Source organism: Gobius niger, assembly GCF_951799975.1.
Source record: "Gobius niger genome assembly, chromosome: 10".
Taxonomy (NCBI): Eukaryota; Metazoa; Chordata; class Actinopteri; order Gobiiformes; family Gobiidae; genus Gobius; species Gobius niger.
The window spans coordinates 25452308-25479345 of record NC_136861.1 but is presented as its reverse complement, the minus strand read 5'-3'; the positions used below and the strand labels follow the sequence as shown (position 1 = coordinate 25479345).

At 41.7% G+C, this 27038-nt stretch overlaps 1 protein-coding gene across 22 annotated transcripts in view; it reads left to right on the top strand.

The window, feature by feature from the left end:
- nfixb (nuclear factor I/Xb) overlaps positions 1-27038 on the top strand; it is a 129457-nt gene that overhangs the window by 24256 nt on the left and 78163 nt on the right. For 11 of the 22 annotated variants that reach the window (XM_079563909.1, XM_079563914.1, XM_079563901.1 and 8 more), the window contains one exon: positions 24532-25063. In XM_079563909.1, the coding sequence (XP_079420035.1) occupies positions 24532-25063 (532 nt within the window). Of the gene's footprint in view, positions 1-22691; positions 23750-23797; positions 24027-24531; positions 25064-27038 lie in introns of those variants that run through there. The other 11 variants (XM_079563902.1, XM_079563899.1, XM_079563905.1 and 8 more) reach the window with 6 other exon arrangements.

Genomic DNA, 27038 nt, shown 5'->3' with positions numbered 1-27038 from the left:
AGACACCATTGATTCAACTACTGTGTGTAGGATTTTTTTTCTTCAGCGAGCAAAACTACAGCTGTCCTTACATCCATGGAGAATGGATTCTTCCTGCTTGGTGACATGGGAGTCTCCATCCAAGGAGAATAGCAGAAAGAGAATTTTTATGTTTTAGGATTTTTTTCCCCTGCATGCGTATGTCATGTTGCCTCCACCCATCATACTCTTTTGCTGTTCGTCACCCCTGGCATGGATTAGACTTTGGCACAAACCTGGCAGTGCCCCGCGGCACGGGTCCGCCTTTGGCAATGTGTTTTGTGTGGTTGCCATAGCAACCCAACACACACCCCACATGCAAGGTGCTAAATTACATAATTGGGCCAGAACATTCAGGAAAACCAAGGACAGAGACCGACAAGACAGTATGGGTGGAGAGTGAAAATATAATGTGTATAGACTGGTGCAAGGAAGGGATCAAATACTCACATTTCAATTTTGTAATTTATTTAATTTAGAATGAAATGGCATATTCGCTGTGTTTTTCTAAGTCTACATTTAAGGTGTACCATGTTTTTTAAGTGGTGGGTGTATTGCATAAAGGCTCATATGATTTCACTGGAATCACTTACCCTCTCTTTGTACTTGCATCTTTATCTTGATTTGGCTTTGGTAGACTGGCTTTTGTGGCGAGTGTGGGGCTTCACCAACTAAACCTGAGAAAAAAAAATGAACTGGGGATTATTTGCACTCGTTTTCATGGCCATAACTCTGCCTGTTTCTTCACCATTACTTTCCAGTCATAAATAACGGTGTGGCCTTTATTTGGTTATTTACTGCGTTGTGACAAGCAATCTGCCGGGGCAATTGAGGATAAGGTGTCGGAGGCTGCGCACACGTGTGTGCAGTGAGAGCAAGAATGAGCCGGCGCAGGGTTCAAGCGGAGGGCGTGGTGCCGCTGGTTTACACAGACACACAATGACACAATATGAGGTTTTTTTGCCGTTCGCAATCCCTTCCTCCTTTTGCTCCTGGGCTCAGATCTGGTGTCGGGGAAAATGCCAGTAATATTCCAACAATGGCCTTTTTTTTTTTACTTGGGAAACATTTAATAGTAGCTCAATCAAAAATGTAACATGCATCATGAAATTAGGTGCCTTGCTGTCAACATACAGTACAGGTATGTAGCAATAGACTTTAGATTGTGTATGCAAATACACTGTTAAACTGATTTGTTACTGATCTCTAGCAAAACACAACATTGAGCATTGAACAGCTACAATTTTTAAATATTCAAAATATGTCTCGCCGTTATTTGTTCCAGAGAAATGATTCTTTGTTCATGCGTTGAGTATTCTTGAGCCAGTGCCAAAATCAACACTAGAAGCCAAACGTGACAGTAGAGCACACAGTTGGCTTTTTGAATTTACATCTATCACTGTTGTGCAGTCAGGTCACCATGCTACTGAAATGGAGACCTATTGTACATGTAAGCCACACAATGACCAGTGTCCAAACCATGTGCACATATGTTGCATTCCAAACCTTAATGTGACATATTTTGTACTTTGTTTAAAGAGCATCGCATTAATAAAACAAAACAGCTTTATTTTGTGTTTTGTTAAGGGTATTTTCACAACCTCATTCACTCGAAAAATACACTAACCTGAGCATTTATACTCATTTATTTATTTGAGTTAGAAAGTACGCCTTCACAGCATAATTATTCTTATTATTTTTCTGTAGATTAACAACATTTGGATCATACAAACAACAAAGTGCATATCATTAGGCCGCGTTCAAAAATGTGAATTAAAAAGGTTGGGGGTAATTGAACGAAAACCGTGCTTTACTGGTCATCCCCAGTGCAAACAGGGCTATAAGGGTTTACCACAGGTCACCAGTTCAAATAGAGCGCTGTTGTTGCAGACCAGTGACTAACCACTCAAGGTCACTGTAGTGCGGACAATCTGGCCAGTGTTGTTACGGCCGTTTGACCCCCATCGCCACGCACCAGCTAAATATGTCCTCATTTGAAACCCTGAATGCCACGTTGGTCTGCAGACTTCTCCAGGCCTAAGCATTTTATGTAAAGAAAAGAAGTCACGGCATCATCATATGAAAAGGGGAGCTTTTAAATCAAACATGTTTTATGGCGCACCTGCACATATTTAATCACATAAAGCAGGTGTGCAGTAAAGAGCATTATGGCGTCTGATTTATGGAATCCAAGAAACACAAGTAACGCTTCATTAATATTCTGTCGATCATTTCACACGTAGCAATTTGAATGAATGGCTAAGAAAAGCACACAAAAGTTTCTCAGATGGTTTTTATGGTGTTATACTACAGGGCTAAATTTAAAGCCATTCATTAATCTTATACACATAAACAAACTTGTGTGAAGATTGGCTTACTTGCTGGTAACATGTTTAGTAGCATAATGAATGGATTGTTGGGGGGGAAAATTAAACATGTCTTTGATTTCACAAATCCAAATGTAATCTATTAAGGTCTGCTTATCTTCAATTGGAAATGTTTATTGGAATAACATTTGTGCTTGGAGGGATTTTGGGAAATGTATACAATATTGTAAAACCAAGACATTGTTGTTAAGTATTTTCTGTTTTTGAAATACACTGGACACACACACATACACACACTGGAGCAATGAGGCTCCAGTGTGTGTATGTAACGTGCCTCATTTGTTATTTTCACAAAACACGACATCCCATTGTTAGAAATTCTACCAGGATAGATTTTCTTGATCACTTTAGCCCTGATTCTAGCTTTTTAATTTTCTTGTTTCCATTGTAACAAGACACTTTGTTCTTTCTTAACCTGAGACCAAAGTAAACACGCCCTCCTCCGTTTCTTTTTCCTGTGAACTCATCTACATTGCATTATTGAACAACAACATTGGATTGCATCATGACATGATGTCACGCCTTCATCGTTCTTTCACCGCTTCATTGGTAAGAGCCGGAGGAAAGGGGCCCCTGATTGGCTGATTATAGCTCAACTTTCAACATGTTGCATTACCTCAAGGGGCCAGTGAGTTCATGCAATAATAATAATAAATAAAAAAAACTTGTTTTATTGTAGAGTTGACTTAAAAAGAGTGATGGGCCCATGATTATGCCTTGTGGAACACCTTGGGTGTTTTCCTCCTTAAGCGACTTAAACAAAACAAGTAATTCAGGAGTTTTGAAACTGTAGTCAAGGTCACAGAAAAGCCTAAAAAAAGCAACATTTCGACTTATATACAAAAAAGTTTAAAGTAAACTATATTAGGCATTTATTGGGTTAACATAGGAGAGAAAAATCTTTTCCTGTCTTGGGGGAGGGTGGAGGAACGTTGCTTGTTGGAGGCTTAGGAACCCACTAGGCTAACAGAAATGAAAACAATTGTGACCTAATTTGAGAAACAGATAGACAAGGTATGCATTTGACAAGATACTGCTCATATTTAACAGAAACTATTGCACAAAGAAGAATAACCCCTTTGAATCTTATTAACTTGCATCTGCGTTTGATTTTCATTGTGTCCAATTTGGTCACTGGGTCTATTGGGAAAATGACTGTCACCCTGGGGAACTCTGCACCACCAGAGTGCATTCTCTGGAGCAGGAAGTTGGCCCATATCCAAGCCTGAAAATCTATACCCTGTTGCATAATATAACATATCTTTACCTCGTATGAACTCGAGGGAAGGAGGTGGAGAGCAGGCAGCTGTGTGCAAACAGAGCTGCGTGTTATTAACTGACTGTCGGTTTGGTAGTGTGTGTGCGTGTGTGACTGGGGTCCTGGCTGCTAACACTCTGCAGGCCCGGGGCATTAGGAGACCTCCATAGCAGTAGAGAATAGTACAGTAGAGCCGCATAAGCCTGCTTTCAACCATGTGGTACAATGTGGTTGAATTTGATATGTCCATTGAAAAAGTTGCAATGGATACCAAATGGTGATGCTAGACATATTGTGTTTCAGTGACATGGGGCGGTGACTAAAATGGAAAAGTACCAAAAAGGCGGAAAAAGTCACTGTTTCTCTCTTCTGCAGTGAGTTAGATATAGTTCAAAAGTTCAAAGTTAAGTATTTTCTTCATCGGTTGATATGTACCGGGAAATATGCACAATTCTTTTTAATATAAAGTTTGTTTAGCTCAAATTGACGCAGCTCTGAAAAAATAAAAAAAGAAGAAAAAACTTTGAATCGATCAATGGTGGACAGGATTCCAGACAAACATTATGCGTTGGTCGCACCGATGCTCCTACATTTTTCATTTTTGGGGCACCGGGACATAATGTATGTACCGAGCATAGCTTCTTCACAATAGTGCAGTTCTCCTCTGGTCTCAGCGAGCGCCGTCCCGTCCACAGCTGCAGCCGACTGGAGCGGGGCAGAGTGCTGTAAACGTTCTGCTCTGTTTAAACTCAGAGAAATAGCTGCAGGATCAGTGTGTATTACATGGAGACTGGAAAATTCAGAGCCGCGCGATGATTTCATGTCACTGCTAATTTATAAAACACAGATGGGCTGGCCTGAAGTCACTTAAACAGACATTATGTACGTCGTGTTTACATTCGTCTCCGTGATGTATTTGTATAACGGGGCTGTGTAATGGCACCAGTCTGGGCATTTGATACTGGAGCCACAGCAGCATACTGTGATACTTTAACCCCAGTGATAGATCACTGTTGCATTTAAGTTGTTTTGAGACCAGATCATCAATGAAATGTACTAAGCCATGAAGTATACACCGTGCTTTTCACTCATTTGCCAAAGACGTCTTCCATCAACTGTATAACCATATTTCAGAACAAACTTTACAACTTCTCTCACCTCTGAATGAATAGGTTTTGCTTGCTGCACTTGTTTCTGCTGTGTTTAGGCCTCTCATCTAAACTCAGCCATTCCCAAAGTCCGGAGCATTGGAAACCCTTGTAAATCCATGCAAATTAGATTATGTTTTACTGCTTAATTTGCAAATGATAATTACAAATCACAAAGACGTGGCTAAATGCGGATTCAAATTAGGAAATTTACACATTCAAATATTTTTTTGTACATTTTCTCTTAGAGTTTTATTATGCTATCTGTGTATGGAAAATCTTATGTCCCGCCTTCTTTTCCTCTACTGGGTTGCTTCATCTGTTAATGTTCTGCTCATGCAAAAATAAATTCAGCTGAATAGATGCGTAGTCTTGTTACTACATACTTAAACCATCAGCCAGTCACACTGTAAGTTCTCCGTGGCAACCTAATTAGTTTCAAACCATAAACTTGTACTGTTTTATATTGCAGTTATCAGACGTTAAGATTTGAAAATAAACTATATTTTTCCTCTCACACATTTATTATATCCACATTTTTGGGTACACTACAAAGGTATATTTAACTTGGAAAACTTCGACTTGGACGGCGTTCCCTTTTCCTTCTATATTTCATTCTCTAATCTGCCTGTCCCAGCACCACTCTAGTTTCACTCTTCCACCGCATACTGAAAGCCCGCAGCTCTTCCAAGTCTAAAAAAAAAAAAAAAAAATCCAAATGAAAAAATAGTGCGCCATAATGTGCACCTCTGCATTCCCGCCCACACCGTCCCTATTCACTTTCTTCATAAATCTCTGTTTGGCTGCAATATGTGGACAATTTGCGGTCCCCTTATGAGCTCTAACTCCCAGCGTCTGGAAATGGCTGTATTCAGGTGCACCACGAAGGAAACGAACATGGAAATATATGGACTTCAGACCCGGCTAAAGGAGAGTTTGTTCTGATGATTGCTACAGGTGGTTCCAGTGGTGAACGCACTTTATTTCAGATAATGGTGTAAATGAGGCTGGGCTGGGATTTGTTGCTGTGGCAGCTGTTGAAATGGTTTGAAAAGGCAACATAGGCGTTCACTGTTGAAAATAAAGTATGTGGTCAATTATAAATTTAGATCAGTTTTCCAAATGCTCAATGTCACTTTTTGGGATGCACCGATCCGCTACTGGTATTGGATATCGTAGCCGATACTGGAAAAAAAAATATCGGGTATCGGCTACCTATATCCGATACTGAACCAATGCCAGTTTTAGTGCGCTAACTAAATGTAAGTGAATATGGGCATGTTGTATATCATTTTGAAGGGCAGAACCAATCGCTGTGTTAGTTTTAGTCTCTGCAAATGTATTTTTGATCGCAGGTTAGCAACAGTATGCTAAAGCTAGCGGGAGCAACGGCAACTGATCAAGGCTGGGCCAGATACTATGATAGAAATACCTAAAGTGGCTTATAAAATATAATCGGCCCCTGCTGGAGTGGCCAAGTGTTTATTATTTAAGTTTATGAAATGCTGTTAAAGAATAACTGATGTAAGATATTTGTAATGCACAAGTTGTAACGATCAGAAGACTTCATGTGAGCTGTTTATGTAAAATAGAATAGTTAAAAATCCGGTGATCCTTGTTAAATGTTTTTCCATTAGTTTATTAATTTATATAATTGATAATCGATCTGCAACATCATGATAAGAAAATACTTTATTGATCTCACAATGAAAATAAGAGGACCATTCACTTTTGTCACTCAGAGAAAGCCACTTTTAAAGCCGAACTAAGTAACTCATGTCCCTAGAGGCCAGAAGCGCCACTGCAGGTGTCGTAGCATGTTACGGTTTTTTACTCATTACTTGTCCGTTAGAGTAAATACTACGATGACAGAAAAAACAAAGGGAGGGAGGGATATTGTACATCCAATTACACAATGGAGATCTTTTTTTTTTCACTAAAACTTGGCTGTAAATACTGTTTAAGTGGTGCTATTCCGCAGTTAGCTTTGCCCGTTAACCTCTAGCTTCTTCTTCGTGATTCTATTAGTGTGTATTGGGGAATCCGACCCTTAGGCAGCGAAGTTGCAATCGTGGACTAAGAAAAGGATATACTTAGTACTGCTTTAAGAAAGTCTCTTGGTATCGCTTAAAATCGGATATCGGCAGATCCTCAAACCGCCAGTATCGGTATCGAAAGCCAACAAGCTGGATCGGAGAATCTCTATTCGCTTTACAATTGCATGCATTATTCAGTGTCCGTACTTGGGTGCTGGTAAGCTATACCTCTGCAGCTGCCCTGGGGTCGACTGGCGGAAGCGTGGCTGCCAATCTCTTCCAACGGCACCATCGACTTGTGGGTAAACTGTCTCGCCCAATGTACGCGGCAGCAGTTAACAACAAACTGCCAATGCTTCGACTTTGTGGTGAACACTATAACCACTGAGCCATACATTCCAAAGTTCATTAAAGTTCAAATTAGAGCCCAATTACGTTTATACACTTACACACATACACTGAACTAACAAGGTGGTTTTGAAACAGCTCAATAAACAATTCGAACATACTGTATTTTAAACTTGCCTCACAGAATCTTCAGGTGGAGATTTAGTTCATAATTTAGAATATGTCCGATATCGTAAACATTGGACTTTCCCTGATTCCTGCTCCCGTCCCGCTCCGTGCTAGCATGTGTTTGCTTTAACCCGTATCATTCAGCGACGGTCATATTTAAACGAACTTGATGTCTATTTGCGAAAGCCTCTTTTATAGCCGTGGCTGTTTGTATTCTCCTTTTACTTTCCTTGGAAGCGGCGCGTGATTAAAACGGCCGATACAGGCATATTGAATTCCCTTGGGGGATTGGAAGGAACGCAAATGCATCATAACCATATTATACTAGTTAGAAGTGGTGCAGGCTGCCAAACCATCGGGAGCAGGAGAAGGGGAGCAGTCAAAACAACGCCGTCCCACAAAGAGGAGATGTGACGCAGCCGAACTGGATGTGACATTTCAGTAGATAGATATAAACTTGACTCCCGTGGTCCACATTATAAGATACACCTGTGGAAAAAAAAAAAGAAAAAGAAAGAGCTCAAAACTTTGCAGATCCGATATTAAAGCAGTTTTCCATTTTTTTCCCCCCCTCTTTCCCAAAAAGTTTTGTGTCAGAATCCATTTGGCATTTGTGTCGTGAGGGGAGCATGAAGCTGGTGGGACTTGGGCCTGCACAATCCCTCCTCTGTTAAAACAATGCGGCGGTTGTCCTCTCTAACCTAATTACTCCCTCCAGGGGGAGAAAGGCAACAGCACCAAATCCCATCGTTAGGAGCTCTGATCTGGGCCGTGCTGTAAGACAAGCCCTCTTTCAGTGCCCTCCCTCCTCCTGCACACACTCACCGCGCCGGCCACACGGAGGCTAATTACACTGCACTTTGTATTTACTTTGTTGCCTCGTCTATCTGCTGGATCTGTGCACATCCGAGACAGATCTAGGAGGTTATTTAATACGTCACAAAATGTACCACAGAAATCATTTTTGTTGAACGTTTGTGTCATATACTACAACCTTAGCGTAGGGGACATTTGGTGTTATGTTTTGCACACTTCTCTCGCTCCGTGGTGATGGTTATCTTAAGGTACAGTTTCTGGACGTTTTGACTGTTTCTCCTGATTTGGATTAAAGAATTACGTTTTATTTTAAAGTTTTAATTAATAGCAAAGTTGATTATAGAGAGCTCTGGTTACACCTAATCCCAATATGTGATCCACATATGGTCCATTCTATTTGAGGAAGTTTCAGTGTCCCCATACAATCTAAACTGGAAACTTAACGCAGTCAGGACTAGACCCCCTTATTTAGACTGGTTTATGTGATGTGCTTTTACTTTTTGTTCTAGTTGTGGTTCTTTTATTGTTTTTGATGTAAGGGTGTTTTGACCTTGGGTGTTTTGAAAGGCACCGAAAATGAAATGTATTATTATTTTTATTGGCTGGTGTCATGTGCTGAGGTTTGTTCATTCATCAGGTTCATGTGACAGTACTACGTAACAGTGTTGTTGTCGAAGCTTCTCATTCATGTCTTAATTTGATTGTTAACAATAATATTCTGTTGAGAACAATGGCCGAACTGCTCGTGCTCTTTGTTGCAAAGAGTTTGTGGGTTCAGTTTGTGCCGTCCTCCCTGTCTTATAGGTGGTGTGTAGGAGCCTTGACATTGATATTGAATTCAGATTAACTCATTAAACTAACACTAGAATCATTTGCACGACAGGAAAGATAATAGAAGTTTAAAACTACAGGGTTAGCAGGGTTTATTCCCTGTGGAGATAGGAAATGTCATTGTTTGCAGAGGACACTATATTGCAATGTGGTAGCACTGTAGCCTCAATGCCTGTCACGTGCACTTTTTACTCCACATCCACATGAGTCTGTGCACATCGGAAGCCGAGGAAGGGGAAGTGTGTACGACGGGTCAAAGACTGACCTGCGTCGTTTTGTTTCTGTGCCTCTCGTCAGCTGCCATTGTGTCCAGGTCCGGGGAAAATATATTGTTTATGTTTGGGCTGTTGCACTGTCTGCTGGTCAGATTTTCGTCTGATTTTTGATGATCTGGGCAAGAAAATGTAATTTGTGGTTGTTTGGAATGCGATTGTTTATAAGACCTTGCCACTTTCCAATTTCATTTTAATTTTAATTTGGAAGCTCAAGGTAAATAACATACTTCGCTGGATTGTCGTCAGTGGCATAAAATTAGAGCCAGAAAATGAAATAAAATCTGGCAGAAATAAAAGTATCTAACATAAATTTATCTTTGTAATTGGACAAAGTGATGAAATCAGTTTCTGCAATAAAAAACATGACACAAGTGAAAAACTACATCACAAAAAAAACCAAAGCTGGAATTCAATGAGAGTTTATCAATTTGAATCTGCGTAAACAGCTACAAAGATAATATTTCATTTTTGTGAAAATGCATCAAAACATACAAAATCCGAAGCATGACTGGAGAATGAATCAGGTCTGCGCTCTATGGTCGGCTCCATTTGGGCTCCTGCAAATAGGGACGCCATCTTGTCAAACGGTTTGCGCTGCATTCTCACTCCTATAACTCCATCTCTGTCTTTGTTCAGTGCCTTTTTTAACCTTCCTTTTACCAATGTTTAGCCAACTCCTGCCTCTTCTTCATCTTCTGCTAATTTATGAAGCGTTCCTGTTTATTCGGCTTCGGTGCCAGCCCATAAAGCCGGCCTGTCGCTGTGATTGACTGTCCCTACAGCCACAACATTAACTCCTTACCTACTTAATAAAGGCCCGTGGCCATAGCTCTATAAACCTGAAATTAGGCCTCAAATAGGGTTTTTTGTGTGTGGAAGATTTACTTCTAATAGAGTGATAGTTCATGCTTTCAGATGATTTGTTTGTGAATGTTTGGGTTTTATAAGACTTTTTGGACAGGTGTTGTGCAGCTGGTATAGTCTAGTGGTTAAGGAAGCAGCATTGGACGGTTTTATGCTCCGCAATGATCCAAGATACAACAAAAAGAAAGAAAAGAGACTCACTTTGCAAATGTATTGTAATCATTGAAATTACATGGATTTGCCAAAACTGCAGGTATAATGTGCAAACCTGTCTACAGTGCACTACAAACCTATATGCACTAAACACACCATATTGACATTTACTTAAAAATATTGTTATAAAGTCCAGACAAAAAGAAAACGGCTGAAAATGAAAGTGCAGAGGCAGACTTGCATGCAGTGATTCAGTGGTTTCTGGAATGTCTTGCCGACATGTGGTTCTTAATGACTAAAGGCTGCATCCGCAAGTTTACTTTTGACTTTGGGTAAATAAACACATGATCTGAACAGTCTAGATGATTTTATTTTCATTTTTTTCTTCTTTTTTATTGAGGGGACTTTACAATTTACTTGGCCGAATAGACTTTCCGTTTGTTGGTCACTGTGTGTCTAATGTCTTGTGCCGACCTGACAGGTGTTGCCTTTTATATAAAAAAAACAAGGCCACGGTTGTAAATTAGAATTCACTTACAAAACGTTAAATGGACAACAAAGGGCAGCATTTGGGGGTTGCACCTGTTTTTTGTTGTTGTTGTTTTTTTTTTTCATTTTCTTTTTCATTTTTGGATCTGATTTCAAACTCCTATTAAAAAAAAGTCACTGCAGGAAGATTTTGACAGCCGGGAATTTATGAATTGCTGACATGTATGTCTTTGGCTCTCTATGTGACTATAAATATTTCTGGTATTGACAGATTCTCATGGACCATTAGGAAAGTGAGTGAAAGTGGTGATGCGGATGACTCATAATGGGTTTGACAGTTCCAATGAAATCAAGAGTGCGTTGACTCACTGGTCAGAAATCCACTGTGAGTCAGTCTCTTCTCTAGTCGAGGTGCACGTTTCAAGTCGAGGAATTACATTTAGATTCTTTTCTCAATGCTGTGAGAAAAAAACCCTGCACTTTTCCTATAGTTTTTTTCTTTATTATTATTCTGCATATGTCCTCACTAAAGTCTGGGCACACTGCTGTAATCTTGTGTTTGCAGTTCTGTGACCCTAAAGGTAGCAGCCAGCGCTCAATATGCTCCTAAAGATGTTGTAATGAAAGGGAAAAAATAGTGACAAATTGCACACAACCCCCCTTTTGTTCCTTTGTGCGTTCCTCCTTATTAGACTTGCATTGTGTCTATTCCGCTCGTATTGCCAGGAGATGTCCTTCTTTATCAGGGCTGGTACAGACACATACTACCACACCTCTGTCAAATATTCGCCTCTGGTCGTCGCTTTTCAACCCCAAACAGTCTACAGGCTATAGTCTATACGTCGCACCATGGGGGACGAATGGCTTTAAGCTTTGGATTTCATTAAATGTATGCTGCCGTTTTATCTATTTATTTGTGTGCACAGTGCTGAAAAAAAGCCACATTTCCTGTTATAATCTTTTGGAAGACCAGATCAGCTAAGTGAAAAGAGTGACTTGTTCTATGCTGTCATCAGTCAGTGAGACTCCAAAACAGTTTCTCCTCCTAAATAGTGTATTAATTAAAGTATATTTATCATAGGCCTGTTTGCATTTGGCATTTCTTACTTTCGGCAGGAGAGTTCAGGTTGAAAGGGGGAGAGACATTCAGCCAAAAGTCAGAGCCAGGGCTCGAACCCCTGACCCTGAGGACAAAAGCAATGCTCTGCCATATGTGCAGCAGCCTTAAAGGGACTATACCTGATTTTCAACCCTTTTAGTCAAAATGTGACGAAATGGGTATTCCCTTGGAGTCAGTATGTGACCAAAAAGGTAAACCCTTTTAGTCACATATTGACTACTTTGGTTGACCATACACAACATCAGCAAATCATAATACGCCGCAAACTTCACACAAATGACAACTTTTACAACATACTTTATGGGGCAAAAAAATGTTAAAGTACAAACAGAAAAAAAAAAATCAGGTATAGCTCCTTTTACCACTAGACTATCATCTGTATTACTATATGTAAAACATTACGGGATTTGGACACTTTTTTCTCTAATACATATATATATTTTAACCCTCCAAGGAGAAAGGTCTGGGCATCCCTGCGTGAGCTGAGTGGTGCAGACTGACCTCTTTCCACTGTTTTGTCTTGTTTATGGCTGGAATAGCAACCTCTGAATTCGCCTTTCTTTATTGTAAAATGGAAGGCAACCCTATTGCATGCAAATGAGTTCGACGTGTGTAATCTCACGTTGGTTACAGCGAAACAGCAAGCAGAAAATGTGCAGGAAAAATGGACAGAAACAAATAATGTTTGCAGTGCAAAATCATAATTTTACCTAAAGCAAAATGCAGTGTCCCTTTAAGCTCAGCATCTCCATTGATCACAAAGAATGTGTACAAGAGGCCGTATGGGGGGCAGACATAGAGCAGGAGGGGAGGTGGGGGTTGCGAGCTAGCGACGGCGACGGGGCATTTGCATAAAGGGCAAGGCAGCATGCCCAGTGGTGGAAAAAGGTTGGCATGGGGCCTTGCAGACTGGCACAGCGAAGAGCAGGGAGAGAGACAGGGAGGGGCAGAGGCAATAGTGCATCCCTTGTTCTGAAAGAGGAGGTCCCGGGCTGTTGGCAGCGGAGCCGGCTAAATCTCTAGTTTGATTGTGTGCTAGATTGCCCCCTTTATTTGTCTGATTGCAAAGCGTTCAACACTGCATTAGTAGTGGGCTTTACTTTTCCCGAAGTCCACATTCAGAAGGCAGTTTTTTCCTCTCTCTTGGCCCGCCGCGGGATTGTCTCTACGCATACGTTTGGAATTTAGAGTCCGTAATCAGTTCAGGGGGCTGTTCTGGCGAAGCTTTGGGACTGTCTCTTTACTTACACAGATTTAACTTAATTTCAAATTTCCTTAATATGTTTTATCCCCGAAAACCTGACTCGCCTGAGTGTTATGTCCATCTGACTTCCGGAGTAGAGATGGGACGATAATGAAATTTGGGGTCTCGATTATCTTAGCCAAAATAATTGTGATCAACGATATTATCACGATTTTGCCTATGGTTTAAAAAATCACTGAAACTGCAGAAATGATATATAAATATTCCTCATTTTCTGCTGTAAATGTCATATTGAGTGAGACATAAAGTATTTAAAGGCACACTGTGTAACATTTTGGACTATACTGCTCGACACAGAAAATGCTATTTCTGCAGTGGGTAATCAAAGACTGGATTTGGATGAGGAACTAACCTACTGAAATCTCTGACTTTAGTCACATCTCCATGGAGACGTACCCACTCCCGGTAAAGTTACCGTCACTGGTTGTCTGATCGATTTGGTGATTATCTTCTAGCATGATGATCACGATAATCAAAGAATGTGGCGATTAATTAATTGCCGCCTTTTTAATCTCGATAAACGATATTATTGTTTATTGTCCCATTCCTATTCAGGAGAATGTTTCAATAGATCACTAAGTTGAGCAATTTAGGTTGAGGATCCAGCGATGACCAATGTAAATTGTCCAGCAGTTCATTATCCACAAAGAATTCCCCCTTGGTTTTCTTTAAAAAAGCTGTTGCCTTTAGGTGTGCAGATAACTTTCTGTTCAAGCTAATCTCCTAAACCTTTCAAATTTATCATTGCCTTTCTGTCATCCAGTATGTTCCACAAATCGCCTGTAACTAAAGCAGGCCTTAACCGGCGCGTGTCCCAATGCAAGTGATTAGCACAAGGACGAAAGCAAAGCACGTCGACATCTGTCAATCAAAATTACGGCACTGACACTTCCGTGCGCAACCAAACGCTAACAGATGTCCCAAAACATAGCGCTGGAGACCAGTTTCCTATTTCCATATTACTAAGTCGAAGTCCATCATGAAGTCCTGTACGTTTTCTCACACACAACACGGGCCTTTGATTCAAATCTATTATGTCTATTGTTGATGTATAACGTTCTTCTATTCAGGTTGTAAGTCAGACCGTCCGTGTCCCAGTGCCAGATTTCACTGTTGCAATTAGAGGAACCTTTGCTTCATTCACTTTCGTTCACACTATCTAATGATTACACTGTTTGTGACCAGCTTGTAAGGAGTAGCTCACTGTGGAAGTACTTCTGCTCTGTGTATTGGGCCTTGTCCACAGCACAGGCCACCCATGGACAGTGTGACCGCCGACAGCGGAGCTCTGGCACACTCGGTCCTACTTAGCCAAGAAAACATTTGCACGGCTCTGATAATGTGGACCTGCTTATACATGGTTAGGAAGACACCGGAGTCAAATGTGTGGCTGCATGTGCTACGTTACGTCCTGCAAATATGAGGATATGTTGAAGTAAGAATTATTCCACTCCTCGGTTCACCTTTCTGGAATGTTTTATTATACAGAGAGACATTGAGCGAACGGTCAAACGCAGGATGCTTGGGACAGAACAGTTCTCTTTCATATGTGCAGCAGCGTCATCCACTATCTGCTTACTTTTTTTTTTTTTTAACCATTCATTTTGTTTATTTCCTCTCTGCGATCATTTACCTTAGCGCTAGCGTGTGCACCTGGAGTCGCTCATTAACCTCACAAAGGCCAGACAGAAGCACAGTCTCCCCGACACTTCAGCGCTTCAGAGGGGAGCGATTCTCTTAAATGTCACTTTGGTTCGAGGGCCTTGTTTACACCAACGTGCTCTCCTTCAAACAGCTCTGCGCTCTGCTGGCTGCTCGTTTCCCATGTTTGCTTCACTTTCTTCCAGCGCCGTTTGAGCGGCTGTGGCATTTTAGTCTCTTTGAAAAGTATGACTATAAGCCCTACAGCTTTGTTAAGCGGCAAGTTAACACACGAACCTGGAGAGCCCTTTTTTGTTTGACGCTGTGTTGAAATTCGAAAAAAAAGAAAAGAAAAAAAAATCCCGAATTTGCAACAATCATTTTACTGGACGTGTGTTGTAATATTGCAGTGCGGGAGGCGCGTATTGCTAAATCAGTGAGCCTGTAATTCCCTGTGATGTATGCTTGGCTCACATCTAGATCAAAGATATTACTAGATATTGCTGCTTACATTCTGTTAAAATGACATGATATCTCCACTTGTGCCGTGATCAAATGTAGCTGACATTCGCATTAAAAATACATCGCCTCCCATCGAATCAAAATGGCGGTGCGGGATGAAACAGAATGAATTTGTCACAGGCCAAGCGCTCTGTGTTTACCGATTACAGAGCTGCTTTTTAGCCGGGCAGAAAATTAACACCCGCACTGGGCCAAATGCTCCTAAAAGCTGGCTGTGGTTTGTAAGTTTGTCTTCTCTAGGAACCACTTTAGCGGCGCACGGCTCGCTGTTCTGAGCCGTTCGCAGGAAACTGTCGCTTGGCGAAACTGTGGAACAGATATGTGTTTTTTTTTTTTTTTTGGCTTCTTTCTAAATGTGAAGTAAAATTAGTCAAAGTATTCTTACGTCAAAACAATCTAAAAATAAATATGTGTCTTTATCTAGACACAAATGAAAAAGAACCTGCAACTGATTATGAACGCTACTACTACGATTTCTTGTCCACTTAGCAAATATTACTAATGACTCCGATACATTCTTATACTTCACTCACCAAAATAGTAATAATTAGATTAGCTCACGTTTTAAAGGTTGGAGACAAAAATGAGAAGAAAACAATATAAAAATTAATGAATAAATATCTCTTTTATCCAATAGCATTATTTTTTTATTTTCTGTGGAGGTGTTTCCTCTGTCCTAAAGGGAACTCTTTGGCAGCGGTCTGAACCGTGCCACCCAGGGGCACCCTTCCACTGTGGGGTCCAACACCGTTTGGCTCACAAGCTCGGAACAAGCGTCTTATAGTTGATTATTGATGTGGCCTTGTGCTTACTTTGATCTTTCGCGAATGCATTCCCCCCTCTCTCGATTTAGTAAATATGACGACATTATGGGCGTGTTCCTGTAACTACTGATCTACAAATCATAAGCTCCGGTGTCGCCCCTTTTGATTAGAAAGTGCAGTTCAAGCAGGACTCATTTTTACTTGTGTTATGTACTAGTGACTCTAAACAGTACTGGCTCCATCCCACTTTAGTTTTACAAAATGATTACCACCCCATCTATTAATCCGTCAAACGCATATATGTCGTACAATGTTTACGATATTATCTCAAATGTCAAAGACTGGCTGAAGGGGTGAGCTGTTGTCATCTGATTGGTAATAGTCGGGGAGAGTGGCAGCAGTGTGAGCAGCTCTGCTCAGTTGGCGGGCTCAGTGAGAAAACACTCGGTCATGGCGGCCGTGCTGCTGAGTGGGCCTGCCCTGGCACGGCTGGCGTCTCACGTGCACGCTCCTTATCACGTGCACTCCCCTCCTATCAGCGAGACGCAGGCCACGTCCTTCCTCTAACAGTCACTGCTCCCGCACAAAAAGTCAGTCTTCAGGCTTCAGATTTGTGAATAAAAATATCATTTGTGTTGATCATATTATTAGAGATAACACACGTTTAGGAAGCCATTACTCAGCTGTACATGCTGGATGATATAAGCTTTAAGCTATGCATCAGTCTGTGAGATGAAGCCATATTTCTGTCAGATCAGATACATGGCTAAGAAAGCTTTGGTGATTTATGCTTTCAAATGTATGTGAACAGTCTAACCCCTGAGCCACTCAGTTCATTATACCCAGAAACAAAACAGTAACAGAGTCACCAGTTGTAGCTACTGTATTAGCTCTTGGTTCATCGCATCAGCTGCAAACTTTTCTCGGTTCAGTAACTATACCTGATTGCATTGTACATAAATACATAAACTGACCATGGACAATGTGGGTGAAAACTGTCCAAAGCAGTGAGCTACTTTTATGTAACAAAATTGGCCGAGAGATAATTATCCTTCGAAGACACTTATGTGACTTACTGTAGGTGCACAAGGTCAGACATTTTTTGGGGACTCTTTTACCACTGCATGACTTGAATGGTCACCGTGCAAGTGCTTCAACCAGAGTGTTTTAAAAGCACAACCTCCGTTTGAGTTAATTTTGACGGCCTTGCCCTGTTTGTTCTCTCTCGGTGTGACATAGGAGTGCATAAAGTAATAGCCAAAGTAAAAAGTGTTTATGGGCTCCAAATGAATGCATAATGCATTGCAAACAATGTGTGAAATGGTTCTGCATATGGCTTTACTGATTCAGTATTACAGTATTGCAATGTGATAATTTTTGCACAACACAATTGGAGTGTGACACACGTTTTATTTGAGCTAAGAAACACTTGTGGTAGTTCCAAGTGTGTGACTGTACTTGTGTGGCCGTTTGCAGGTGAGCCTTGATTACACTGTCGAATCATAGCCATGTCGGTATCTGCTCTATCAGGACACGTGCGGTGAACTGGAGCGGCATAAACGTCACCGTGACCCCCTCCCCCAGTCCCCCCTCTAGTCAAGAACACCTGCACGTCTCAACAAGCTCAGGCTCTTCACTCACACACGGTTATTGTTTTATCAAATCTTTTAAGACGAGCAACAGCCCCAAGGAATAAGTTAACCTCACTCCATGATTCATGTCACAAAAATGTTTCGTTTTTGTTTTGTTGTGTCAATATAAACTTATTTCCTGTTGTGAAAAAGTAAAAGTACTAAAAGTTTTTAAAAAACACACAACGTTTGTATATGAAATACATATGGTATCGTCTTGGCGGGTAGTTTCTTTCAGTTGACTGAGTAAAGTGTACAATCATTCCCTTCATGAGTTAACACATTAGCATTGGCATTAAAAAAGAGGATTTGGGCTGATGCATCATAGAATATCTCAGCCTTTTTGATTAAACTTTTGCATTTAATGGTAATAACTAACAAGAGCATCAGCCGCAACGTTTTAATTTTAGCTATTTAGCTATTAGCTATTAATAGCTGGACACATAGGATAAAGCAGTAAAGTATAATCCACTCATATGAGAAAAGGAAGTGTCAACAGAGAATAAACTGTATATGAAACCTATTTCTGACATTCCTCAAGATCTTGATCTTAACTGAAATAAGTAAAACACTAATTTGAGCTCAAAGCTGCTGTACAGTTTCATATTATTTTGCTTCAGCAAGTAAAAACCACAAAGGACTAGCACTCAAAAGCTTGTCACGTAGTGTAATGTACAGCAGAATGTGTCATTGTCACATGATGTTGTCGTTGCACCCATGAACACCTCTTCTTTGCTAATTAGGTTATCTATAAAATAACAATCTAATGGACCAAAACAATCATGAACATATTTCTTGCAATGTTTATTGTTGATGTCTTGGCAGAGGCAAACAGCGGAGCCTTTTGGTGGAGTTGGAATGCCTGTGCGTGCCTCTTCTGCTGCTGGTTTCACCCGTAGTCCACCCCGGGCACGTTAGCACATAGCCACCACAAATTGCTAACAGATTTTTCACACATAGTAATGTGCTGGTTTGTAAACTCAGATGAGTGCAACCAACAATCAGCACTGAGCATCACAAATCTTTTTTACAGTGCACTACAGTACATGTGCCCCACGCTCTTTTAAAGTAACGCCTTGTCCACCAGCCCTGCAGCTCCAAGCAAATGACGGGGAATTGACTGTAGTAACAATGAGGAGGCATGTGGTGGACGCTGGACCTTGGTCCGAATAACCACAAGTTAAAAACGGCAGATTGGCGACACATGCAAGGCTAAAAGTGTGTATGAATTTAATGCATTTCCTCATAGAATATAAGGAAATGCATATATACATACAGATATAAAGTAAAATGTTAAAATAAAGACGCCTATAGGATGAAAGGCCACATTCCATTCATTACTTGAAGCTTTCTTTGAATTAGGAGTTAGAAAAATATTGACTAATAGTGATTAATGTTGATTATTACATTTAAAATAACAATTACAATCCTAACAAAGTGAAAAACGTTCCACAGTTAATATACTGGTCTCTTGCGGCTTATTGTGGTAAAATTACCATGAAACTGAAATGTTTATGTTGGGATGAAGCCAAAGGCTTTGACAAAATTCCTGCCTTACTTATGTTTTTACATTTGGGGCGATATCAGGCACACGTTGTTTGTCTCTTAAATGAATGATTGAATCTCCGCCGCAGTCACCTCGGCCTTGTCGGTCACAACTGCTTCTCCTCTGCTGGCTCTTCTACCACGAGGTCAATGGTAGCCACACTGCAGGGTCAGGGACACTGTGGCTGGGCAGGAGAGGACAGAGCGGTGGCCACAGCGGAGCAGAGCACAGCACTAATGAAGGTCCAGGCGGCTGGGATGGACCGCACTTTTAATTGGTCTAATGAGATGCAGAGTGGCCCGAGCGAGGTCAAACACCGCGGGACAGAGCAGGACAAAGGAGGACGGGGCACGAGGCCTGTCATGATAACGTTTTTCCAAAGACGATAGTACCACAGAAATCCTTCACAGATTATTGTAAGATAAGGAATTAAAGACTATTTCATGCTGATACAATGATCCTATTGATAATCCTGCATATTTTACTCAGTCAGGCCTATAATATCTCAATATTTTCAGAAATGCACATACAAGAAGAGTCCAGAAAACACATTTTGCTTTTATTTTGCTATTAAAACATATGAGGTGATATGCAGTTGCTATTGGGCTGCTTCTGTGGTTAAACATAACAAAACGTGTGTCTTTGAGACGATGAAAAGAGTGACTTAATTGTTTGGCTTGTTTTAGAGGCAACGTGTTTATTTGTATCAGACAAGGTTTCTCCCTAAAGCAGCATTAATCACAACCTTTTAATTAACACGTCTTTCATTCAACGCATTTAGGGATGTAGTGGTTTGACCTCCTTCAAACCCAGACGTGAGTTTCACTCTTTATTTTAATGCACCCTATTGCACAGGCTAAATGAACGATCTTAGAGAGCATCTATTTGTTATGTTGGCTTATGCAGGCTCAAATAAAGCCTCGAGGAAACTTGGGTAGCTTGGATAAAAATGAATACATATGTAGCCTATACATTCATAATTATAGACAGCACGATATGTGTTGCTTTAATACGTAACGGGACGATTCGCAATAGCTGGGCGGAGCGCGCGCGCTGATTGAAATGGAGCAGGAAGCGCACGGGCTTTTCAGGGTCTGTTTCTCCCCTGACTGAAAGAGTTAAGCTGAAGTTGGCAGCCAACTCCACTCGGTCAGACGTGCAGAGAATGGAAAAATAAAGGACTCGAAAATCATTTCTTTTGTCTCGTTATAGACAGCTTATAATTAGCTTAACAGCAGTGCAGCGGATATAATGAACGTAAACGAATTTGAAAAACGAGATCACGCTGCGGGGTGTTCATTTCAGGAATATTAAGAATTATTCGGGCCTACAGCAATTTCTTTCATGCCACCAATACACAGATGATGTTTATCCAGGGAAAAGTTAGTCACGTATTGCATTTATTTGTGGATATCATGTCCGAGCGTCCTCCCATTGCGTCTGTTCTCGCGTTATTAATTGGAAAGGGGTTTGTGACACAGACCAAGAATGATGCACGCGCCTGTCTTTGCTTTTAAGGGTTTGGCGATTTTTGTTTGTTTTATTGGCAGGCACATAGACGTGGTCTTCCGACTTTATAACTAATTAATTAAAAAATATATATTGATTTTTTCTTTTTTCTTTAGTCTTATTAACACATATTGATAACTCTTGATGATCTTGGCTAAATAAACGTTATCGAGTAATAATATATTAGTGGAAAGTCACGTACGTGTCAGGCCTTTTACGCATCAAGTGCACATATTGCGCAGATGGCTATGGCGCATGTTCGGAGCTCGGGGGGTGGCGGTGTAATTGATAAAAACACAACTGAATGTGTTTCCAGGTAAGACGATTGCCTCCATGACATGTTTAATTCTAGTCTTAAACCGGTTCGATCATCTAATATTGAATATAGCAGTTTAGCACTTGGTTGCAGACAGGCCCAGCGTGCGTTTACACTATAGGCCGATGTAATTTAGATATCACGGAGGGTTTAATAGATACTGCATTTTTATTTCCCGCATTAGTCAATAAATGATGCGCATAACAGTTATTGCAACAAAAATAACTACTTTTATTTTATTATTTTATTATTTTTCTGAAGCGTCCATAGCGAAGAAGAATGACTCAAAACCCCTGTAGTCAAATTCCGGCGACGTGTGAATAGTGGTTTATTTGCATTTTGGCAGGGCGACCCCAGTGAGGCTTGATTTTTATTGAAAAGCAGCTCAGTGAATCACATTGAAGTGCCAGTTATCGCCTCCTAAGATTTCAGAACTGCAGGTGGTGATTGAAGCAGAAAAAAATAAAAATATTTGACTCAGAGGCTACCTTTCAGTCTCTCACGCGCCACAATGAAGACTGCCATCTCCTGTTTTAGTTTATTGGCTCCCTTTGTCGCATTATCTAATCATAGGCCATATCAAAGTTTGGCAGTGGTGAATGACTCACACGGGGCTGAGGCTGAATGCGTAGGTGTCCTACTCTGCAGTATCAGATGATGGGTTACAGTCTGTGTTTCATTGGGCTGTGCCGCCTCCAAGATGAGGTGAAGTGCATTATCGGTTAGTACTTGAGCATTAATGTGCACTTAGTTTATAGCATAATGATTCTACTCTGTTACAAATGTCTTCTTGTGCCAGAGGAGTAATGCTCTAAATGTCTTTAAACTGCTATTGTTTGTGTAGTTGTCTTGTTATGAGTCAGTTTGGTCTATTTTCTTGATGTAGAGCACTCACAAATATATTTTGTTTCCCTTATTTTCATTGTTTATCATTACTGTCTGCTGCATTTTGCTCTTTGTGTATGAAAATGCAGCACAAGGTTTTCTAGCCATGGAGACTGTCTGCAGAGCAGGTGCATCCATGAATGACAGACTTTTCGATGAGGCAACATGGCAGCCACTGACAGAGCAAACGCCAAATCCTGCTGGGAGTTCGGGAGTAAATTTAGGTTTGGGTTGATGGGAGACACTGCATTGCTGTGTAGTAAACAGCTGAGGCAAACTGGGTGACCATTCAGCCCTGAGCAGTCCCTATCATGTGGCTCTAAATCGTCTCATAACTGGTGTGTGCGGGCAGAGAGTGTGGCTGCTGGGTTTGTTTCAGCCTCTTTGTTTGCTGTGGTAAACCCATGAGCAGCTGCCGCTGGTGGGGTCTGGAGGGATTCTGAAGCTGTGTGTCCTCTCTTTGCCATCCTCTGCCAAGGTGGCATTATGCAAGTGGAGCGAGGGGTAGAGAGACAGCGCGCAGAGCGGGCGGGGGGCACCGCGCAGAGAGGGCGGGAGGGGGGTAGGGGGGCCGTGGGGGTTAGGGACGAAGCAACGGCGGCCATAGTAAAGATGGAGGAAGGCTGAGGGCTGCCGGGATTGGTGCAGGAGAAGACTTGCTCCCTTGAACTTTGCCTTGGTGTCAGAGTGGAACTTGTCGATTTGGCAAATAGTGCGGCGTCGGACAAGACCGTGCCTCTCCTCCACTCCCACCTGCTCCCTCCTTCTCTCTCTCTCCTCCTCGTTCTGCTCTCACTCTCTCCCTCTCTCTGCCACTATAGCACCCCCTTCGTCACCCACCCTCTTTCTCTTTTCCCTCCCTTTCAGCTCTTGAAGCTAACGCATTGGCTGGGCTACAGGCATCTTGTTGCCAAATAGGTGGGCCCTACGCATGTTGGCAAAGACTCAAGCAATGGTTAGGGAAAGAACGCGGAGAGGACGAGAGACGTCGAGCGAGAAACAGAAAGAGGAAGAGAGAGAGTTGGAGAGAAAAGGGGAAAAAAGAAGCGGCACTCAGCTTTGCCAGCGGTCGTATGCGCTCGTCCAACATTGATTCGGCTCTGTATTTTTTTTCCCTGTTCTGTGCTCTGCTCTCCCTGGCCCCCCCATCTGTGTGTGTGTGCTGTTGTGTGAGTGTGTGCGAGTCTTGTGCCGGCCCAGGGATCAGAACAGACACCACCACCAATTACTCTTTGCCAAGGATTTTTTTTTTAAACTTATAAATAATTTTGGAAAGCTCAAAGGACTGTTTACTTTATCTCTTCCCGTTGTTGAAGTTTTCTCCCTCGTCGCAATATTGTCAACATTTGGAATTTTATTTTTTGTGTGTTTTGTACTCTTTTTGTCATTTTGTGCTTTTGTCTAATGAGTTTTTGGCAGTGGTCCGGCTGCGGCAAAACGTGAATTTGCCCATTCCGGGAACTCTTTTTTTTTTTTCTTTTTTTTTTCTTCCCCCCTCTTTACTTTGGCCCGCTCTTTTTAGTGAGCAGCATATTCAGCTAATTATTATTTTTTTTCACAGTCCCCAAGTTTTTTTTTTGTGTGTTGTTTTTTTTTCTTTTTTTTTTTCATCTGGTATTTCTTCACACTGCCAAACCAACACTTGCTTTACATTGGGGAGCGCGGGAGGAAACGGAAAAAAAAAAACTGGTGCAGGAGATTTTTTTTTTTTTTTTTTCACTTTAAACGCTGTGCCAAATTTATGATGAGAGTGCAAAATGGTAACTACCAGGCCGTCTGTCTTCCTCTTGCTGTGTGGTTTTCTGTGGTGATTTGTGTCTGCGTTCAGTTTGTTGCGGAAATGTGAGTCGGGTTGGAGCTCCCCTTGCATGGTAGCGCAGATAGGGAAATGGTATGGCTGATCTTTTAGCTGCACATTTCAACAGTGGTCTTGTGGCGGCAAAGCTTGGCGGTGGTGAGCGACCGGTGTGTGGCAACCCTGGCACAGGAACGCTGTGGCGAGATCTGGGCTTTGTTGCCCAGAGATATGTAGTGAAGGTATTATAGTACTGATGAATAACTTGTATTTTGGACAGAAAAGTGGGAGCGCACCTCGGCTCAGCACTTTCTTTTTGCATGCTTATTCTCTGTGTTGTGTGTGTTTTGTGGAGTTTGTTTTTGAAATATTTACAGCCATTTTACATGTTTTTTTATACTGAATTTATTATATTTAAGAAAGTTTTATATGTTAACTAATTACTTTTTTATTTTATAGATACAGGCTACAATTCAATGCTACACTTTTACACTTTAGAAAAGGCTGTCTTGTTTTTTTTTTAAACAAAAAGAATAGCGGCAAATTTTAAAAGCTGTGGAATTGCGCATTCTGTCTTTTGAGAATGTCATTTTTAGCATGCAAATTCCGTCACACTTCACATTTATTTTAATTTTTTTTTTTACACATTTTTCGAAATTCAGAAACACACACTTTTCCTCTTGTTTTCGAACCTACACACGCCTTTACACACTGTTTAACACAGACCGTATTCTCATCTTTCTCCAGGATGAATTTCATCCCTTCATTGAAGCCCTCCTCCCACATGTCCGTGCCTTCTCCTACACCTGGTTCAACCTACAGGCTCGCAAGCGCAAATACTTCAAGAAGCATGAGAAGAGGATGACCAAGGACGAGGAGCGCGCGGTGAAGGATGAGCTGCTGGGCGAGAAGCCGGAGATCAAGCAGAAGTGGGCCTCGCGCCTCTTGGCCAAGCTCCGCAAGGACATCCGGCCCGAGTTCCGCGAGGACTTTGTGCTCACCATCACGGGGAAGAAGCCCCCCTGCTGCGTGTTGTCCAACCCGGACCAGAAGGGCAAGATCCGCCGCATCGACTGCCTGCGCCAGGCCGACAAGGTGTGGCGGCTGGACCTGGTGATGGTGATTCTGTTCAAGGGCAGCCCTCTCGAGAGCACGGACGGGGAGCGCCTGGTCAAGTCGCCCCAGTGCTCCAACCACGGCCTGTGTGTCCAGCCGCACCACATCGGAGTGACGGTCAAAGAGCTGGACCTCTACCTGGCCTACTTCGTCCACACACCAGGTATGTCACACTGGTCCACTCCGGGCCTGCACAACACTCACATTATTCTACAGGAATGTACTTTTACTGGAAAGAAGGGAGACCGAAAAGAATGTAGTTACTCTTTGCTTTGTTAATACAATATTAGTATGATTTGCATGGCACTAAAATACCGAAACACAGATGAATTGTTGCCAAATCAACAATATATTTTAAGTAGCTTTACGAGAAACCAATCAAACATGTTATACTACATGATTTTACTGTTCCATATAATATCACATATAATTGAAGTTTTCATCAATAGTGTGGTTTGGTTCTGACCTATTATGTCTTTAAAATTATTGCTGGTGTAGTTTTGTTTTTATCCTGATTCGTGTGTTTGTATGAATAGTAGTTGAACTTCTGTATATCCCAGACTAAATACAAATCCCGCCTCTTTTTTTTTCCTTTTCTTTTTTACCTCTTTTGCGTCTCTTTCTAAAACCGTGCAGCCATAATACATTGACTTTCCATACACCTCCGCGATCCCGTTGCCAGCGCTGCCCCTGATTAAGCTCAAAGCAGATCCGGTGCCAAACAGCGATAAACACGACAAACAGCGCTCAGGGCTTCGATAAGCGCCGCGTCTCCACGTTTAACACCGCGCTGTCGTCTCGAGCCTCAGAGGATGTTTCTATCTGCTCCCAAAAAGATCCACCAGACTTCCGACAGCTCGCCTCGCAAACCTGTGTTTACTTAGAGATATGTTTGCCTCGCCACATTTGTTAAAGCATTTGTGCGCAAATTTGTCTAAATCCAAGCTCCTATGTTCTCCTGTGCCATGTGTCAACAAGAGCATCTGCAAACCTGTTCATCTGTATGTGCGGTGGGGGGGGGGGCACCACGTCTCCATTAGCTGTGTGTAGTAAGTGGGGACGTCAGCGAGGGCTGTGCTGTGTTTCAGTAGCTTCTTTTGCGGTGCTCCAGAGAGTGAGGGTACAACTGGCCTGGTCCCAGGGAGCGGGAAAGACGGGCACGCCAGCAGCACACAGAGTGGACACGCTTTACATTAAGAAAACAACCACAAAAAACACGCCTGCAGAAAACATATTTTTATTGAAAAATACAAACTTTTTTTTTTTTTTTTCTAAAATATCATGTACAAAAATGCAAAATTGTAATGCTCAATGTAGAATTTTGTTGTTTGAATTAAATAGAACTTGCGCCCCGGTTAATATAACATTTTATTGATAATAGTACTTTCATTCATAATAGGTTAGCGCAGTAATGTTATGTGCCTGATGCTAATTATAAATAATACATCTTCTTTATTTGACTCTAGTACTGCTATTGTTTAATGTAATGCAATAGTAATATACTATTATATATATATACAACATACATACATACATACATGTTATGGGTATAATTGTATTTAGCTGCTGTATATTCACAAGTCTTAGATTCCACATGTACACTTGCATTTTACTGATTTTTATAACATAACGTAAAAACCAACACACACGCACACACACATGCACACACACACACACGCACACACGCACACACACACACACACACACACACACACATGCTGTTCATATGTATGCAAGAATTTGAGTCATATTGTGTCACTTCATTTTCCAATTTGAACTTTCCGGGTGTTAGCAGGTGTCAGCGCTGACTATTCCGTCTTACACAAACGCTCACAGACAGTTAGCGAGTCCTGCTATTATCCCGCTCCTCTTACCACTGGCATACAGTTACAGCCCTTAATGCGGCTCCTTGGCAGAGAGGTGCAGGTTCCTCAGCGACAGAGCGCCCCATGCCAGGCTCCTTTCAGCCCTGTGTGTAACTCGGCTTGAGTTCACGGGAGCCTCGGTGAGCGCCTCTTCCTGTCCCACAATGCTCCGTGGCCAAACCGCCGCTCAGATTAGCTCCCAGCGCAGCCTGGTGCCCCTGCGAGTAAAGCCCTTTTTTTGCTCTTTGCCAGGATTTCGGCAGCCACTCACGA